At 42.0% G+C, this 20,524-nt stretch overlaps 1 protein-coding gene across 1 annotated transcript; it reads left to right on the forward strand.

Moving 5' to 3' along the window:
• Positions 1–457: 457 nt before the first annotated feature.
• Positions 458–17,636, forward strand: LOC134753109 (zinc finger protein ZPR1). Its single transcript, XM_063688875.1, has 11 exons — positions 458–622; positions 2,104–2,237; positions 3,814–3,932; positions 5,781–5,957; positions 6,832–6,947; positions 8,200–8,347; positions 9,455–9,525; positions 10,579–10,668; positions 13,724–13,896; positions 16,159–16,277; positions 17,503–17,636. The coding sequence occupies exons 1-11, from the start codon at positions 518–520 to the stop codon at positions 17,592–17,594; spliced, it is 1,344 nt and encodes a 447-aa protein (XP_063544945.1). The 5' UTR covers positions 458–517; the 3' UTR covers positions 17,595–17,636.
• The last annotated feature ends 2,888 nt before the right edge of the window (positions 17,637–20,524 follow it).

A 20,524-nucleotide genomic window follows, 5' to 3' on the forward strand; every position in this document is an offset into this window, starting at 1 on the left:
ACCGCGCCGAAAGCATAAATTTATTATTATTCTCCCAAAGCAAAACGTACGCACTTTAAATTGTATCAACTAACTTCTGCCTTATATTCAATTTCGTCGGATTGCACGAGTCGTGGACAAATCGACAAAAATAATGAAGTGACGTCATAGTGCCTCGAATTCCAAGGTCACGTATGTTTATTTCTTTCTTATGACATCATTCTATGGAGGCCTCGGAATGGAGGCGTACTAGGCGCACCTTAATAACTCATCATGTTAACATGTTAACCTTGAATAAAAAACTTAATTTCTCGATTTAAAATATTATTATTAATTTGCAAAAGCAGCGATTACTTGCACTTGCACGATAAAAGATTAATCGAATTTTATTGATTGTTCCCTGGCTAAAATGCAAGAATCCAAGTCTTAATACGTAGTTGTTTTGACAGCTAAACGTCATGTGTCAAAACGTCATTGAGTAATTATTGGTTCGCAACGTGCCTTGTTTTGCCGAAAATATTCGCAGTTTTCTTGAATCATGTGCTCCGTAGAACAAAACCCGGTGTTCAGGGACCTCAGCGGTGACGACCCGGACCCGGAAGTCACGGAAATTGAGTCTCTCTGCATGAACTGCCATGCGAACGTGAGTAAACAAAAATGTTCTGGAAAGTGCTCGTGATCTATTCCAATTTGATTTAAGTTCGTGTTTATACTCTTCATCGGGCAATTAGTAGGATCTAAAAGAATCCGATTCATTGTTTTAAGAATTAGTTGTCGTATTTTATGGGGAATCTTCATATTGTTCAAATTATATCTATATAACCTTCATCCGGTCTATACGAAATTAAACTCTAATAATTTACACGCCAAATTGGCAGTAAATAAGAACAAAAAAAACTATACTCATCCTTTTCTTTTGGGTGCTAATACTAGTGTAAGGCAAAGATAGTATGACTCTCTCTATCTATGTTTGAAATGAGACAGTCTTTTGACAAAGTATATCATCATCATCATTCGCTTGCCCTTGTCCCATTCACTTGGGCTTCGGCGCAGCATGTCAGCATGTCTTTAATGTCCCCGCAAGATATAGTTGGTTGAACCAAATTGTCAGTAAATAAGAACCAAAAAAACTATACTCATCCTTTTCTTTCGGGTGCTAGTACTAGTTTAAGACAAATAGTATGATTCTCTCTGTCTATGTTTGAAATGAGACAGTCCTTTGACAAACTATATACTGTAAGATGCACCTACAACCAATGATTATTGCAAGCATAGAGTAACTTATACTAGAGCGGTACTGTCATAGTAAATTTTGTAACCCCAGTAAATTCACTGCCATCTGTCGACACACTTTAAAACTAAAAATAAATATTTATAAAAATACGATAAAATGTATTTAAATATGGATAAATGATTTTTTTTATTTGCATTAATTATTTTTATGATTTTGACCCATGTTCTTTCACTAACATGCGTTAAAATTGTTAAATAACAAACGAAACCGTCAACGCCATCTATACGACAGTAGGCCAAAGCTAGTAGCGCCCTCTGAACGAGAATCAAATTTTCTTGATTTTCGAGGCACGTTTTTTCCTTAGACTGTATCCATCTATTACGGAGTTATATCTATCTTTGTTGCAAGTATTACAAAAAAAAAACCTATCTAAGCAATACTTCTTTGATGTTCTAAAGCGATATTTGGGTAAGGGTAGAAGTTTACAGAGTCATTTATTTAAGCTTTCGCGCAAGCAGAAAAATATACATATGCCAGACATAATGCCAAAAGACTTTCTCTGCCAACCATAACTATTTTCATTTGCTCATTATCAAAATAATACCTGTATTCAATCCTTGCTTAAAACAGCTACTAAAACATTACTACTACTACTGTGGCACGACAACCCGAAGTGGATCTTGGCCTCTGACACCAAAGACCGCCATGCTACTCTGACCAAAGCCGTTTCTGTCCAGTCGTCGGCGCCAAGTTCGCCGAGGTCCTACTGCACTTCGTCTCTCCAGCGGTACCTAGGGCGTCCAGACGGTCTTCGGCCACTTGGTACTCCAGAGTACTAAAGTACTAAAGGGCGTACTAAAACATTAATAACTTATATCCTTATGTCACAGGGTATTACACGCTTGCTGCTGACTCGGATCCCACACTACAAGAATGTGGTCATCATGTCGTTCTCATGCGAGGAGTGCGGATACCAGAACAATGAGATCCAGCCCGGAGGGGCCTTTGCAGAGCTTGGAGTCAGGTAAACAACTTATGTGTATCTCTTACCTCCTTATTCATAAAACTTTATGAGCCTGAATTAGTTAAATTATCTTTTAACCCTTTCTAACAAATACATAAGTACAAATGACAGATGACAAATGATTGGAAAGTATGCATCACAGAAATAAATATACCATAGAAGACGCAAATGCATCTACTTCGCGTGTCCGAACCCTGACCAAGCGTCACAGAATAACTAATAGTACTACCGTGTCACGACTATCATGCGAGCCAAGCGGCAGCCCACTGCCATACGCCTGCCCGGGAGGCGCGCCGGCCAAATGTACCTAAACTGCGTAGTGACACCCCCCTGCAAGCGTCGAGGTTGATCCCTTATAGTCCACGCGCGTCAGTTGTTGCAGCCGGACGTCCGTGACTTCGTTGCATGATAATTAACTGCAACAGCCCAAAAATTGCGAGCACCCAAAGGCATGAACATATTTCCTATCACGGATAAGTAATTTTTAAATTATATTATGCGTAAATTTTGTATGAAAATGTCGGCACGCTTGGTTTCAATACAAATCGTGGTATTTGCGTCATCTAGCGTATATATTCTAGCGTCTAAATCTGTGGTATTTTTTATTTATTGATAATGGGAAACAAACAGCGAAAAATGACACATAGATAATTACACTTAAATACATAGAAAAATATGGCTCAAGATGGTGGCGTTTGAAATGAAAATGCAAATTCAGCACAAATTTGTTAAAGGTTCTTCAGGGTCTGGGTTCTTAAACTACTGATTTGCTTCTGCATTGCCCTGATTATTCATTATTTTACTTAATTAATGTGATTTTAATTAGAGTTGAAACTCTAGGTCCATGGGGACCCAGCGCGCACAAGTTGTTTGCAGAAATCGCGAAGCGTCTGGTTGACGTAACTGGTGACCAAAGAGCTGGCGGCTTCCTCGCACAACGTATCAGCATTGCGATACAGCGAGGAAATGCCGCCAGCATCCTGGGTACAATGCCTCAAGGGCCTATTTTAGATCTAAGCTAGTTATTAATTTCGTTTACGTAGTACCACTGTATATATCTTGTATGTAAATAAAGAATATATATGTGATTGTTCATTGCAACATAGGAGTCATCGAAACTTGATATCCGCGAAAAACCGATTTTTATGACATTTGATTTTGAATAATTTCCGACGCGCACACGATATATGCGTCGACTTCTGAGTCTTTTGACTGACTCTAACTCGGACTTTTAATCCAACTTTACTCGGTTATTTATTATGTGATAATATAAACAAAAAAAGAAGAAAAAACAATCTTAACTTAAATAGTAATTTCATAGCTTTAGAATTTCGATATTGTAGGGTAACGTTTTTAAAATAAATAAAAATCGACAAAATTCGATCAAAATTGACACTTGGCGCGCATGATCTTTCCCGTTCTTTCTTGCGAAATGTGACAGAGACAGCGGCAAACCGATGGAACGGCCTTAAGAGAACTCAATGAAGGTGTATACATTCATTCCGAGGTTGATACCCTTTTTGAGCTCAAGATGACTGGGCAAAACAATCAATATCCCATTACAATATATTTCCAGATGGAAACTGCGAGTGGAGCAGCCCGAAGACCTGAACCGCCAGGTGGTCAAGAGCGACTACACCTGCGTCAGGATTCCAGAGCTGGACTTCGAGGTACCGGCGCAGAGTCAGAAAGGAGGCAAGTCTGTTCAATGTCCCATCACCATATATTTTCATATAGTTTGAGTCCCGGGGAAGGACATAGGATAGGTAGTTTTTAATTCCAGAAATCATCTCTTAAGGCGGTGAAAAGGGGGTGGATATATATATATACAATATAATCAATAAAAAGGGAAATGGATCAAAAATAAGTAATTCGACGCAGACAAAGTCGCGGGCAAAAGATAGTTCTAAATAATTTTAACAAATACAGGGTGGGCACAGGGATTCCGACACACTTTAACCATGAATTCTAGTGCCTATTTGGATAAAAAAAAAGTAATATAACAATGCCATAGAAAGCCTAATTTACGAGATATTCAATTATTTAAGTAATTTCGAAGTTAAAAAAACTCAAGGCACGCCCTTATGTGACGTAATCATACATACCAAGACACAAACAATCACACATGCAAAGCAGAAGTGTTAAAAATAGTAAACTACTGTCACCTGCTATAAACTAGACAAGTGTCATATTGGTGTCGCATGTTGTCTTTTTCACTCTTTCAAACTAAAGATACGTTCACAAGTTAGTACTATCGTTAATTGATTTATTTTGTTCCAGAAATTAAGTAAATCAATTACGCAATTTTGGACCCATGTTGATATAACATTTTTCTTTCGTAACACTGCCAGGAATCCACGGTTAAAGTCTGTCGGAATCCCTGTGCCCAACCTGTATTATATACCTATACATATGTGCCATTTTCAACCAAAAGGGTACTTATTGTCACTTGTCGGTAAGGCGCTATTTCCATATAGCTTCAATTAGAAATCAACCTTATCGACAACCGACAATGTACCTTTTGGTTGAAAACGTCACATATTATCAGGCAACTAAGGCCCTTACAGACTAACAAACATACAACATTTTTATAATTAACATGCGGTAATTAAAATAACAACTTAATGACAATGATATCCGCGATGCCGGGCGCGCACGGCCGTCCGCTCGGTGCTCAGCGAGCTGCGTTTGGAGACGGAAGGAGTGTATATTAGTACATTATGATACAAGTGTGCTAAGTTGGACATTACACACGAGGCGATATTGTGCGCGCGAGCTGTAAGCGAGCGCGCAATAAGAAAGCCGATGTGTGTAATGACCAATGCACACGCGTTTCATACGACGTTTTTCAACACTCTTGCGAGAAAAAAAAAACTCATATTAATCAAATTTTAATAGTTTTTACAGTTAGTATTGTGTGTTGCATCTGTCATACTCGTACTGCCGGCCGGGCCGCGCGCTGCGCAGGCGCGAGGAGCGCGCCGGTGCCCGCCAGTCTGACCAATTAAAGAAGGCTCCCTTTCCATGCATATTATTAACAATCAGTTACCTTCTTAACTCAGTCGGATAATATAATGAAAAAGCACGAGTGGAATAATACACTGAAAGAGCACGCGTGTTTAATATCTAGGATTATGAACCAAAAATCGGTGGAATAAAAACGTCGCTTTGAGCAAGTGTGTTGAAAAATATATAACTGTGCATAGTTAGGCTTTAAAACACTTGGGTGATTTTATGAAACTCACTTTTAGCTCATTTCACGCACTTGAATTTTAATGCCTTCATTCATGTTATTGATGTTAAAAGCCAATCATGTATTATGTAGCAGTCACATAAACTACTAAAATTAATGCATACATAAAACCTGTCCAGTAATATATGATCATTGTCAAGAGGGCGCTGTTATTCTTATGTATAGGGTGACAGTTCAGTATAGTATGAAAAAATTAGTTTCAGTGAAATTCCGCAACATGGCGCGTGATCATTATTCCTGGTCAGGCTTTATTTTGATTATTTTGTCTAAAATCTTATTTTATATCGCAGAAGTCACCACAGTGGAGGGCATCATCACCCGGGCCATAGCGGGGCTCACTCAAGACCAAGTGTCTCGCAAGGCGGAGCATCCAGAGGCAGCTGCCCAGATAGACGCCTTCGTGAGCCGACTCCAGGGCGCTCGCCAGCTGGACAAGCGGTGGACGTTGGAGCTGGAGGATGCTAGTGGTAAGTACAGAGAGGTCCCAGCAATCTGTCTCCAGGGCTGATCACCCTGAGGCCGCCAGATGCCTTCGTGAGCTGCAGGCAGGCTCATGATGTCACAGGAACTGTCAAAGGACCATATAGGCTTACTCGCAGAATAATTGTTAATTTAGTATTTTAAAGACAGAGAGAGTGTGATAGAATGACAAGGGAATGAGAGGGGCATCTTTTTACAAGCTTTCCTTTATTTATTTGTTAATAAAATAAAATCATTATAAGAAATCTTCTTTGTAAAGTGCTTCAAATCTTGTAACTAAAATTTGAACCACTTCCCGGTATCTGATTCAGTTGAAATTTGGAGCACTATCGTAATTCCGGTGACAATGCAATAATATGCTAACATGGAGGTGATCTGATGATGCAGTCGGTAGGTCAGCATGATGCAGTCAGCAATAAAAGTGTGGCACAATTTTTTTTTGTTTATAAGCATCGCTGTATTATTTATATCCATACTAATATTATAAATGCGGCAGTCTGTCTGCCTGTGTGTTACCTCTTCACGCTGAAACCGGTAAACTGATTTAGTTGAAAAATAGCATAGAGATAGTTTGAGTTCCGGGGAAGGACATAGGATAGTTTTTATCCCGAATATCATCCCTTAAGAGGGTGAAAAGCGGGGTGGAATCATGGCGGAATTGAGATAATTAATGAGTTGCCTGATAATTTGTGTGCATATTATGTTCAAATTGAATGATTGCTATAAGACATTCTCCAGGCGCTAAACTTACTCTAGCTGCTGTTACTGATTCCACGCAGACGAAGTCGCGGGCAAAAGCTAGTACTTCATAATAGGGTGTCCGTTTAGCCTATGTCACGGATTGAAAGTTGTTTTGTTCAGGCAACTGCTACGTGGAGAACCCGGAGGCGCCGCGCAAGGACCCGCGCTGCGAGCGCGCAGACTTCAAGCGCACCAAGGACCAGGACCACATGCTGGGGGTGTTCACCCGCGAGGAGGTAGTGGCCTTTGACAAAAGAAACCGGCCAAGTGCGAGTCGGACTCGCCCACCGAGGGTTCTGTAATTTTTTTACTTTTTAGGGTTCCGTACCCAAAGGGTAAAAACGGGACCCTATTGCTGTCCGTCTGTCCTTCTGTCTGTCTGTCACCAGGCTGTATCTTATGATCCGTGATAGCATAGAGTAACTTATACTAGAGCGGTACTGTCATAGTAAATTTTGTAACCCCAGTAAATTCACTGCCATCTGTCGACACACTTTAAAACTAAAAATGAAGATTTATAAAAATACGATAGAATGTATTTAAATATAGATAAATGATTTTTTTTATTTGCATTAATTATTTTTATGATTTTGACCCATGTTCTTTCACTGATATGCGTTAAAATTGTTAAATAACAAACGAAACCGTCAACGCCATCTATACGACTGTAGGCCAAAACTAGTAGCGCCCTCTGAGCGAGAATCAAATTTTCGTGATTTTCGAGGCACGTTTTTTCCTTAGACTGTATCCATCTATTACGGAGTTATATCTATCTTTGGTGATAGCTAACAGTTGAAATTTTCACAGATGATGTATTTCTGTTGCCGCTATAACAACAAATACTAAAAAGTACGGAACCCTCGGTGGGCGAGTCCGACTCGCACTTGGCCGGTTTTTTATGTTTAACGCCATTGTCTGTGTCTGTCTGTCTGTGGCGTCATTGTTTTCCAACAGATAGACCGATTTCGATGCGGTTTTTTTCAAGTGAAAGCGAGTTTCCTTGCGGTGGTTCTTTGCTATATTTGATAGGAAGGCCACCTCAATATCTTATTTTTATTTTTATTTTATTTTATTTTGGTACATGGAAAACCAACAGCTCTATACATATCAGAAAACTATAATAGAATTAGAAAGCCAATTATAGGTTTTCACTTATAGAAACGGAATAAAATATAACAAGGTTATTGTCCAACTTAATTACACATGTACAAGTTCATACAGCACAAGAACAGAGGATCGATATGAATATGATCGATTATTACAAAAAATAAGTAGAAAAGAAGGTAAAATCTGTTAGGTAGTACATTTAGCCACAGTACATTAGCCCTGACCTGCGCCAGAAAAGCTTATAAAATAAATATAAGATTTTATGAAATTGATCGGCGTATCGCACCACGCACGACTATTAAAAATACTTAATCTTAAGCTAAATGTCAAAGAAGAAGCTTGCAGGATTGAAATGGAATTAAAAGAAAATATTAATTCCAGGTGTCAGATAACCCTGATCCGTCTCTTCTGACGCCATGCGATCCGTCCGAGGCTTCATACGAACAGCTGTCAGCCGACGAAGTCCTGCAGTTCCCCACCAACTGCCCTGGCTGCAACGCCCCGGCCACCACTAACATGAAGCTCACCAGTGAGTACCCGGAGCTCTGGCTCCATGTTTCAGGTATCACAATCCGGAGCCAGCATTCCTGACTCCATACGAGCAGCTATCAGCCGACGAAGTTCTGCAGTTCCCGACTAACTGCCCCGGCCACCACCAACATGAAGCTCACCCGTGAGTACCCGGAGCTCTGGCTCCATGTGTCACAACCCGGAGCCAGTTCTCCTGGCCTTATCGATTTGACCAGAGTAGCTGAGGCCGAAATCGATAAGGCCACATAAACAGCTAGGGCTTGGTGACTTTTTCTTTAGTATTTTTAATTTTTTAAATGTTATAGGACATTATTACACAAATTGACTAAGTCCCACGGTAAGCTCAATAAAGCTTGTGTTGTGGGTACTTAGACAACGATATATATAATACTAGCTTTTGCCCGCGACTTCGTCTGCGTGGACTTAGTAACCGCAGCTAGAGTAAGAATAGCGCCTGGAGAAAATCTCATAGCAATCTAAATTTGAGCATATTATGCACACAAATTAGCAGGCACTTCGTTAATTATCTCAATTCCACCCCGCTTTTTACTTTCTTAAGGGATGATTTTCGGGATAAAAACTATCCTATGTCCTTCTCAGGGACTCAACCTATCTCTATGCCAAATTTCATCTAAATCGGTTCAGCGGTTTAGGCGTGAAAAGGGAACACACAGACAGACAGACAGACAGACAGACTTTCGCATTTATAATATTAGTATGGAAGTATGGATGTGACGTTTTCAAAAGGTACCACATTGTCGCTTACCATAAGGACGAAATTTGCTAGTATTTACGTATAACCTGTCAGAGCGTCCTTATGGTAAGCGACAAAGTGGTACCTTTTGCTTAAAAACGACACATAAAACTTAAATACATAGAAAACACCCATGACTAAGGAACAAATATTCGTGTTCATCACTGAATAAATGCCTTTACCAGGATTCGAACCCAGGACCATCGGCTTCACAGGCAGGGTCATTACCCACTAGGCCGGACAGGTCGTCTATGTCGAGTATATGACATCAATTTTACTTTACATTACTAATTTTTTAAGAATAAGAATAAAATAGGCGCGCTAAATTTTTGCCTATATAATTTGTTTCAGAGATTCCACATTTCAAAGAAGTGGTCATCATGGCAACGGTGTGTGATGCTTGTGGACATCGCACGAACGAGGTAATTATTCATTTTTAGGGTTCCGTACCCAAAGGGTAAAAACGGGACCCTATTACTAAGACTCCGCTGTCCGTCTGTCTGTCTGTCTGTCACCAGGCTGTATCTCATGAACCGTGATAGCTAGACAGTTGAAATTTTCACAGATGATGTATTTCTGTTGCCGCTATAACAACAAATACATAAAAACAGAATAATATTAATATTTAAATGGGGCTCCCATACAACAAACGTGATTTTTTTGCCGTTTTTTCGCGTAATGGTACGGAACCCTTCGTGCGCGAGTCTGACTCGCACTTGGCCGGTTTTTTTTTCGCGATTTCGTGGTTGGTCCCAGTATAATCCCAAAACCTCCCTGGCAACGGGAATGCACTTATTTTTTAGCCACCCTGGATATGGATAAATTATATTTTTTATTTGCATGAATTATTTTTATATGATTTTGACCCGTGTTCTTTCACTGATATGCGTTAAAATTGTTAAATAACAAACGAAACGGTTAACGCCATCTATTCGAGAGTAGGCCAAAGGTAGTGGCGCCGTCTGTTCGAGAATCAAATTTTCTTGATTTTCGAGGCACGATTTTTCCTTCAGACCAAAGATAGATATAACTCCGTAATAGATGGATACAGTCTAAGGAAAAAACGTGCCTCGAAAATCAAGAAAATTTGATTCTCGATCAGATGGCGCAACTAACTTTTATAGAATAATGTTAATTTTTGTGTTAATAATTATTCTGTATATATAGTGATAGATGTAAGCATTAACATAGCTGTAAGTACTTACTAACACAAGCTATATGAGTCTGTAAAGTTACTCGAAATAAAAATGATTTATTTATTTATCCCCGAAATCATCCCTTAAGGGTGTAAAAAATGGGGTGGAAATGTATAGTGTGGACCAATTTGGGGGTGAAAAAGGATGGATTAAAAAGCAGATTTGTTTAAGAATTAAGGTGCCCAAATTACTAATTTCACGCAGACGAAGTCGCGGGCAAAAGCTAGTCTTGAATAAGTGTTATATAAAATTATAATATTTGTAAACATGTATTGGCAGGTGAAATCTGGGGGCGGAGTGGAGGACAAAGGAGTGAAGTTCGAGGTGCGAGTTGCCAGCAAGGATGATTTCTCCAGGGACGTTCTTAAGGTAATAGCAGAATAAATAATAGTACTACCGTACAGAAAGGAAATTTTCTACAAAACCGAAGTTTGACAGCGGTTCAGGGACGAATCATGCTGTCCCTTTCTAATATATGGCACTATCCCTTTCGGTTATTTACGGTTGTCAAAATTCAAGTCATTATCTTATCTGTGGTCGTGTCGTCAAATTGTGTCAACCCTAATAATTGCTCGGAGCAGCCGAACGGAGCCGATTTTGCCCGAAGCGAGGAGATTCGCACTTCTGCTAATAGGGAATTTTACGCGAAACTCAGCGTAGGGGGCGCCACTACCACAATCCATCACAATCTGAGGGTTTAACGCGAAACAGGAAATTTCGTTACCTAACCTCTATATTCTTGCATATTCGAGCGATAAAGAGGCAGATAAATACATTCATCAATGTCATATTTTATTATCTGTGAAAACTTGTCAAAAAACAGTTTAAGGCACATTATGTATACGTTACTGGTTTACGTTAGGCGCTAGTGCTGCACTCTGGCGGCAGAACATTGCAGTAATACCCCGTAAGGCTGGCCACAAGTATATTTTCGGATCCTCAGATATCAATTTTCATTATTTTATATTAAAGGAAAAAATGGAAAAAGTTACACTTCCGGCAGGATTTGAACCCGCAACCTCCGCAATCCTTGCGTTGCTCTTAACCAATTGAGCTACGGAAGCCTACCAGAACCTTGCAAATCTTTCCATTCCTTCCCTTATGTATACACGCCTTTGGGGTGGCGTAAAGCGACATCTACCGTAAGACGATTACATCGGCGGGTACATCTTGCGGTAGATGTCGCTTTACGCCACCCCAAAGGCGTGTATACAAAAGGGAAGGAATGGAAAGATTTGCAAGGTTCTGGTAGGCTTCCGTAGCTCAATTGGTTAAGAGCAACGCACGGATTGCGGAGGTTTGCGGGTTCAAATCCTGCCGGAGGTGTAACTTTTTCCATTTTTTCCTTTAATATAAAATTTGGAGTATCGCTCGCAGACGTATCTGCATGTTAAAAAAAAATTAATTTTCATTATGTTTAGAGCAAAAATTAAAAAATCAAGATTGCGGCCATTTTTTACAATTTTGACATCGGATTCCCATTAAGAAGTCTTTTGAATGCTCAGATATCAATTTTTAACATGATCATACCAAAAAATAAAGAAATTCAAGATGGTGGCCATCTTTTACAATTTTAACTACAAATTCATATTAAGGTACCTTTCAGATCCTCAAATACCAATTTTCATCATGATTAGAGCAAAAATAAAGACAATCAAGATGGCGGCCGTTTTTTACAATTTTGACGGAAGGAGCCACAATTGACCAGACAGTCCACCTACTCTACCTGTATGGAGTTGACCAGTATAGCAAGACCCCTCAAAAATAGGTTTTAGGCCTTGTAGGCTCTTCTAGCGCCATAGCCCCTTGATCGATCCTACTCATGTTACAACTTAAAAAATATATTATATAACACAGTCAGACAGTATGACAGATTTTGGATTTTAACTGTTTTAACATGTAAGTTTCGTCGTATGAAACACGTGTGCATTGGTCATTACACACATCGGCTTTCTTATTGCGCGCTTGATTTCAGCCGCGCGCAATATCGCCTCGTGTGTGATGACCATTGTTGTATCTATATATTAATAATACGAGCTGGCAACTCGAGCAGTCTCACGCCAATATGGAGGGAACTGTCAATGTCATCAGTAATCAGTAATCAGTGTGTTTATTGCTGTCATAGGTATACAAGTTGGTACATTTATTGGTTCAGCTATGAAACCCTGTAGGGCAATGCAATATAACTTAAATCTAACTTAATTACTATGGCTTAAAGCTATCCCTAATACATTGCTTATAATGACCATGCATCATATTATATTATATTATTTACATCTTTCGCAAATATTTTTAACTTGCGACATCAAAACTACTATACTATACATGTTTTGTCACAAAGAAATGCAAATATTTAAAATGTCATATGTATTGCATGCTCAAATTACTTATACCTACTCTATTACAAATGTATATCATTGAGATATTCTTGAATAGTATAATATGCCTTAGAGGCTAAAAAGGTATACAATGCAGTTTTAAATTCTTTAATGTTTTCTAGTTTTAGGATGCTTAATGGTAAGTTATTAAATATTCGGGGCGTCATACCAATTATGCTTTTAGACACAAAGGCGGTTCTGGATGACTTATAATTAATTTTTTCCTGATGACGCAGGCTATTGTATTTTGTAAATTTATTCATATTACATTTGACATAGGTTGCTATTTCATACACATATAAACAAGGGACTGTCAGTATTTTTAATTCTATAAAATGAGGTTTACATGAATCCATGGTTGTAATACCGCATACTGATCGTAGACATTTCTTTTGACTCATAAAAACCGCTTCACGATCAGTGGCATTTCCCCAAAACATTATCCCATACCTTAAAGTAGCCGTTACATGTGCACGATAGACTGTCAGTACAGCTGATTGATTAACTACTTTCCTTAAATTATACAATGCATAACTAAATTGATTAAGTTTTGTACATATAATGTCAATTTGATTTTTCCATGTCAGACTACTATCTAAGCTTAAACCTAAAAATTTTGTAGAGTCAGTTTCATTAATTATTTGGTCTTGGTAAGTAACAACTAGATTAGGTGTATTTTTGGTCCGCAAATTAAAGTTCATAAAATTAGTTTTTTCAAGATTTACATGTAGGTTATTCTTATTAAGCCAATCAATAATACTATGTAGGGCTTGATTGATATCTCTCTGTTCGTGTGATATAAAATAAAGATTTGCATATGAAATATTATCTGGTCGTATTAATTAATCACACCAAGTTAATTGGAGATATAACAACCATTGTAGCACACTTGTATCACAATATTCACCACAATGTACGAACAGCAACACAACTATCCATCGCTGGACCTTATGCCTTTTGTAATAAGATTTACGAGCTGTCAGTTACCAGTGTGGGCGGTGGTACTAACGTGGGAGTAGTACTAACCTACCAATGATATTTTCTAGTCAGAAACATGCAATATGGAAATACCGGAGCTGGATCTGGAAGTGGGCGGGCGCGCACTGGGCGGGCGCTTCACGACGGCGGAGGGGCTGCTGCGCGCCACGCTGCAGCAGCTCGCCGACGCGCCGGGCGCCACGGGCGACGCTCCGGGCTTGTGCCCCGGAGGCATGGACAGGTACTGTGAGGGGGGTGGGGGGGGGGAGTGACATGTGTACACACGACGGCGGAGGGGCTGCTGCGCGCCACGCTGCAGCAGCTCGCCGACGCGCTGGGCGCCACGGGCGACGCTCCGGGCTTGTGCCCCGGAGGCATGGACAGGTACTGTGAGGGGGGTGGGGGGGGGGGAGTGACATGTGTACACACGACGGCGGAGGGGCTGCTGCGCGCCACGCTGCAGCAGCTCGCCGACGCGCTGGGCGCCACGGGCGACGCTCCGGGCTTGTGCCCCGGAGGCATGGACAGGTACTGTGAGGGGGTGGGGGGGGGAGTGACATGTGTACACACGACGGCGGAGGGGCTGCTGCGCGCCACGCTGCAGCAGCTCGCCGACGCGCTGGGCGCCACGGGCGACGCTCCGGAGGCATGGACAGGTACTGTGAGGGGGGTGGGGGGGGGAGTGACAGGTGTACACACGACGGCGGAGGGGCTGCTGCGCGCCACGCTGCAGCAGCTCGCCGACGCGCCGGGCGCCACGGGCGACGCTTCGGGCTTGTGCCCCGGAGGCATGGACAGGTACTGTGAGGGGGGTGGGGAGGGGGGGGGAGTGACAGGTATACACACGACGGCGGAGGGGCTGCTGCGCGCAACGCTGCAGCAGCTCGCCGACGCGCCGGGCGCCACGGGCGACGCTTCGGGCTTGTGCCCCGGAGGCATGGACAGGTACTGTGAGGGGGGTGGGGGGGGGGGAGTGACATGTGTACACACGACGGCGGAGGGGCTGCTGCGCGCCACGCTGCAGCAGCTCGCCGACGCGCTGGGCGCCACGGGCGACGCTCCGGGCTTGTGCCCCGGAGGCATGGACAGGTACTGTGAGGGGGGTGGGGGGGGGGGAGTGACATGTGTACACACGACGGCGGAGGGGCTGCTGCGCGCCACGCTGCAGCAGCTCGCCGACGCGCTGGGCGCCACGGGCGACGCTCCGGGCTTGTGCCCCGGAGGCATGGACAGGTACTGTGAGGGGGTGGGGGGGGGGGGAGTGACATGTGTACACACGACGGCGGAGGGGCTGCTGCGCGCCACGCTGCAGCAGCTCGCCGACGCGCTGGGCGCCACGGGCGACGCTCCGGAGGCATGGACAGGTACTGTGAGGGGGGTGGGGGGGGAGTGACAGGTGTACACACGACGGCGGAGGGGCTGCTGCGCGCCACGCTGCAGCAGCTCGCCGACGCGCCGGGCGCCACGGGCGACGCTTCGGGCTTGTGCCCCGGAGGCATGGACAGGTACTGTGAGGGGGGTGGGGAGGGGGGGGGGGAGTGACAGGTGTACACACGACGGCGGAGGGGCTGCTGCGCGCAACGCTGCAGCAGCTCGCCGACGCGCCGGGCGCCACGGGCGACGCTTCGGGCTTGTGCCCCGGAGGCATGGACAGGTACTGTGAGGGGGGGGGGAGGGGGGGGGAGTGACAGGTGTACACACGACGGCGGAGGGGCTGCTGCGCGCAACGCTGCAGCAGCTCGCCGACGCGCCGGGCGCCACGGGCGACGCTCCGGGCTTGTGTCCTGGAGGGATGGACAGGTAAAAAGGTACTTGGTTTGAACGCAATCGGGCCATTAAGTAAAAAGTTTGAAATGACGGCCGCTCTTCGATTCCAACATTGAATAAGTAATACACGTTAAGTTTAAATTTAAATCGTGATATAATATTTTATATTTAAAAACTTTATCATAGGTGTATTACAAATAGTGTACCTTTCTGATGTGAGTAAGATTTTTCATATATCTCTTGCTGAAAATTATATATTTACATAAATATGATTTAGCATGTGCAACTTCTAACACTGATTTTTCAGTGAAAATCGATGTTTTAAATATATTAATAACGGGTCACTCACGTGTTTTAAGTCGAAAACGCTCGACATGTTTCACTCCGTACCGAGGAGCGTCATCAGGAGCTTGCGTCGACGGTGACGGACCGGCGCAGACTGCGGGCCGCAGCCCTCCGCGCCCGATGACTCGGCGCGGGCGCCGGTGGCGGCAGGGGGGGCGAGAAACCACCCTCGTTTATGAGTTGAGTGACCCGTTATTAATATATTTAATATGTCTGTGTCTCACGGATGTTTTGTTATTAAAATCGATGTTATAATTTTTTTACAAAATTTCCCATAATCAGCAAACAATTACGTGACACATATATTAATATCGGGCAAAAGGAAAAAATCATGCATTTGAGGGTTAACACATTGGAAGTGAATTTTTTTAATTTTTTAATTGTTTAACAGCTTCATAGCGACGATGGAGGAGGTGCTGGAGTGCCGGCGTCCGGTGACCGTCATACTGGACGACCCTGCAGGCAACTCCTACGTGCAGAGCCTCTCGGACGACGGCCAGCCCGACGAAGGTACTTCATATTATTGTTCAACATCATATCGATGATGGGTGCTGGAGTGCAGGCGTCCGGTGACCATCATACATACCAACTGTCTAGCACAATGATTCACAAGTTCAATATCTAATGAAAATTAAGTATCAATACCAATTAGAGTTGTTCATGCTCGTCCACTGGAAATATCGCTCCCAACTAGGACAATCTTACAACTGTACTAATTCGGTCTTTTAGTACAGTAGTACACAGAGGACGTTTAGTTTTAGTTCGGTCGGATGAGTCGGATCGCTTTGCTGTCATTGTCACTCCTCGGTCCTCGCTCCCATTATGTTTCGTTCGCGTGTAGTGTACTAAAACGTATTAAGAGCAGAATCATTAGGGAATAGTTCGGTCTAGTACAGTGGAGGGAATCGTGTCTTTTTGATTTTAGTACATGTACTACACAAGCCTAAGCCTATAATAACAATGTTCTTTTTATTTTTTCGTCCTGTCAGCAGACTTGGCCGAAATCGATGTAGATAAAATTTGGCATATAGATACTATGCAGTTTGAGGCCCGGGGAAGGGGAACTCTGTCTTACCTCTTCACGCCTAAACTGCTGAACCGATTTAGATGAAATTTGATATGGAAATAATTTGAGGCCCCTGGAAGGACATAGGATAGTTTTTATCAATCATCATCATTCCACGCAGACGAAATCGTGGGCAGAAACTAGCTGGAAATGAAACAAAGTTCCGGGTTCCGTACTCAAAGGGTAAAAACGGGACCCTATTACTAAGACTCCGCTGTCTGTCTGTCAGACTGTATCTCATGAACCGTGACAGCGACCGACCGACTGACAAAAACCGACCAAGTGCGAGTCGGATTCGCGCACCGAGGGTTCCGTACTTTTTAGTATTTGTTGTTATAGCGGCAACAGAAATACATCATCTGTGAAAATTTCAACTGTCTAGCTATCACGGCTCATGAGATACAGCCTGGTGACAGACAGACGGACAGCAGTCTTAGTAATAAAATAAAATTAAATGATCATTTATTTATTTATTTAATAGGGTCCCGTTTTTATTACCCTTTGGGTACGGAACCCTAAAACAGAATACAATAAATATTTAAGTGGGGCTCCCATACAACAAACGTGATTTTTTTGTTTTTTGCGTAATGGTACGGAACCATTCGTGTGCGAGTCCGACTCACACTTGGCCGTTTTTTTTTGTGTTAAAACCCGTTCTGTTGCCGCCAGGCCTCAAGATCGTCCACTACGAGCGGTCGCACGAGCAAAACGAGGAGCTCGGCCTCAACGACATGAAGACGGAGGGATACGAGAACAGCTAGAAATCTTGCTTATCAATAAAAATGTATGTTTCGATGTGTCAATTCTTTATTTCTTGTCATAACCAAACCACAGGGCGGACACACTATACATCAAAAATCACTTGCGTTTCTGTGTGTGAACGGCACGTCTGTACACGCGCCATGCGTCATTGTGCGAGTAAGGTCAAAGAGCCGTCAATCTGCTGTCGCGGGGCGAGGCAGCGATTGATAATAAACATGGATGACTAATTTAAAAGAAAATATCAGCTTATAAAAGGCTACAAAATTAGAATACGCATGCTCACCAGCGGACCAATTGCAAAATCAAAGTTTAGGTATGGGTTTTCTTCGACCAAGATTATGATTAGTCAATTAATTTCACCGACCCGAAATATTGGTCTATTTTAAAATTAGTCGCTCTGATTGGCCGTAACCATGCCGTAACACTGTCACTTGAAAAGACATGACAATCAAAACTGTCTCTTAGTAGACGGTTTCATGCATGGAGACTATATAAAGGAGCCAAATCTCTATGTATGAAAAGTGTCCATCAAAAAACAGTAATTAGGCGGCGCCACCATACACCGAAATACTACCAAAAACAACCTACGTAAATTGGTCGGGTTATTTGTTGGTTCATGTTATACTCATGTCCCAGATCTTAACTAGCGCCACCGGAGAGATTAGGAACTATTATTGAAAGCTGAAAGCGGTCACTTTTGCAACAATTCTGCCATAAGAGATCGGCATCCTATAGTTTCATGCATAGACATAGTGTATCTATATTGCTATACTTACCAGGGGGTATCCACTACACATATTGTATAAATCTAACCAAATACCAAATAAATAATTTTTTCTACTCGTCGAGTATAATCTGTGTATTACGACTTCATATGCAACACTACAACCTTACTCTTTTCAACGTTGGATAGTCTATGGCACTTCCGACTCAAGCATAAGAATTTTATCGATACGGTTTAGTCAATTATAAAATTTTTGAAAATAGAACTTCATACATTTCAGTAAAACATTTCTTGTTTAAGGAGACTCTATTCAATGCAAATTAGCCTACTTAAACACGCTGCTGCGTCGCATCTGCTTTGTGATTGGGTGGTCAACAATTGCTTCATATTTCATAAACGCGCATGTGACACCCTTCATATAGCAACATCCATATCCTACGAAAACCGCTTAGCGTTGCTTATTAGTCTCCATAGGCTACGGTGGCCAAAATCGAGAAAAAAACTGTCTTAAAATTGAATTTAGCGCGGAGCAGGTACCAGGGCCTCATGAGTTACGAGGAGGTGTCGTTGACCAAACAAACAAAAACACGGTACTCGACTGAAAAGCTCTCTATTATATCACGATTGTATAAAATACTATTGAATTAAATAAAACAAAGTCTGATGGTCATTAACGGTAGTTTATTTTTCAAAATAACTGTAGTTTAAAAGTATTTAACGATTTAAAAAAAATTGAAAATATAATATATTTTAATAAGTATTATATGCAATTCCTGAGGGCTATTACTAGCGCCCCCTGGCTCTACCTAAGTAGGTATAATTCGACCTTCTAACCAAATCAGGTGATTCTGGGTTGGCGAGCGAGATGGCGCTGCCATCAATACTATTACCAAAGATAGATATAACTCCGTAATAGATGGATACAGTCTAAGGAAAAAACGTGCCTCGAAAATCAAGAAAATTTGATTCTCGTTCAGAGGGCGCTACTAGTTTTGGCCTACAGTCGTATCGATGGCGTTGACGGTTTCGTTTGTTATTTAACAATTTTAACGCATATCAGTGAAAGAACATGGGTCAAATTCATAAAAATAATTAATGCAAATAAAAAATCATTTATCTATATTTAAATACATTCTATCGTATTTTTATAAATCTTCATTCTTAGTTTTAAAGTGTGTCGACAGATGGCAGTAAATTTACTGGGGTTACAAAATTTACTATGACAGTACCGCTCTAGTATAAGTTACTCTATGCTATTACAAACCAAACAAATTAGTCTCTGCGAAAAGAGAAGAGTCGTAATGTGTGGGACCCATTCCACGACTCTTTCCGAACAGATTCTATATTTGTGTTATTTCAAGACTTTTAAGTAGACACATTACTATATGTATACATTTTAAACCGAAATAAATGGCATATAAAAAAAAATATAGGACATTTTTACACAGATTGACTAGTCCCACGGCAAGGCCAAGGAGGCTTGTGTTATGGGTACTCAGACAACGATATATAATATATAAATACTTTAATACATAGAAAACACCTCATTCAGGAACAAATATCTGTGTTCATCACACAAATAAATGCCCTTACCGGGATTCGAACCCAAGACCATCGGCTTCACAGCCAGGGTCACTACCCACTAGGCCAGACCGGTCGTCATATACCGCCGGGCCGGGCATATACGAAGAAAGAGTGACCAAGGCCTCCAGTCCATGGGCCAGCTAGCCAAATTTTGGAAAATAGTATAATTTGGTACCCCCAAATTATACCGATATCTTGGCTGGCCCATGGACTGAATCGAACCAGCATCCTCTGCTATCGCGGCAGGCCCAATTCCGCTCACCCATTTGACCCACGCCGCCGTAACCCGGCTGGCCGAGGGGCTTAGATATCTGCCGCGACAGCAGTGAATGCTGGTTCGATTCCCCTGGGCACTGGAGGCCTTGGTCACTTTTTCTTCGGCAATTTCATTTATTTCGGTTTATTTAAACAAAGATATATGTAACAGGTTAACTGGAAGAGATCCCTGAAAGGGATAAGTTCGCCTTTGTACAAATGATGCGTTTGACAAGAGTTTTATGTTTCTTTTTGTACAATAAAGAGTTTTACTACTACTACTACTACTCCGTATAAGATAAGTAAAGTCTAAGGAAAAACGTTGTAATATGGCAATTAGCCATTTTCAGTGTTTAGCAGTAACAC

This window comes from Cydia strobilella, chromosome 26, assembly GCF_947568885.1.
Source record: "Cydia strobilella chromosome 26, ilCydStro3.1, whole genome shotgun sequence".
NCBI lineage: Eukaryota > Metazoa > Arthropoda > Insecta > Lepidoptera > Tortricidae > Cydia > Cydia strobilella.

Excerpts from the sequence above, each read along its gene's own strand:
- LOC134753109 (XM_063688875.1), top strand. The coding sequence starts at position 518 with ATGTGCTCCGTAGAACAAAACCCGGTGTTCAGGGACCTCAGCGGTGAC. Across the intron at positions 623-2,103 it reads GCATGAACTGCCATGCGAAC|GGTATTACACGCTTGCTGCT; the intron begins GTGAGTAAACAA and ends CTTATGTCACAG. Across the intron at positions 2,238-3,813 it reads TTTGCAGAGCTTGGAGTCAG|ATGGAAACTGCGAGTGGAGC; the intron begins GTAAACAACTTA and ends ATATATTTCCAG.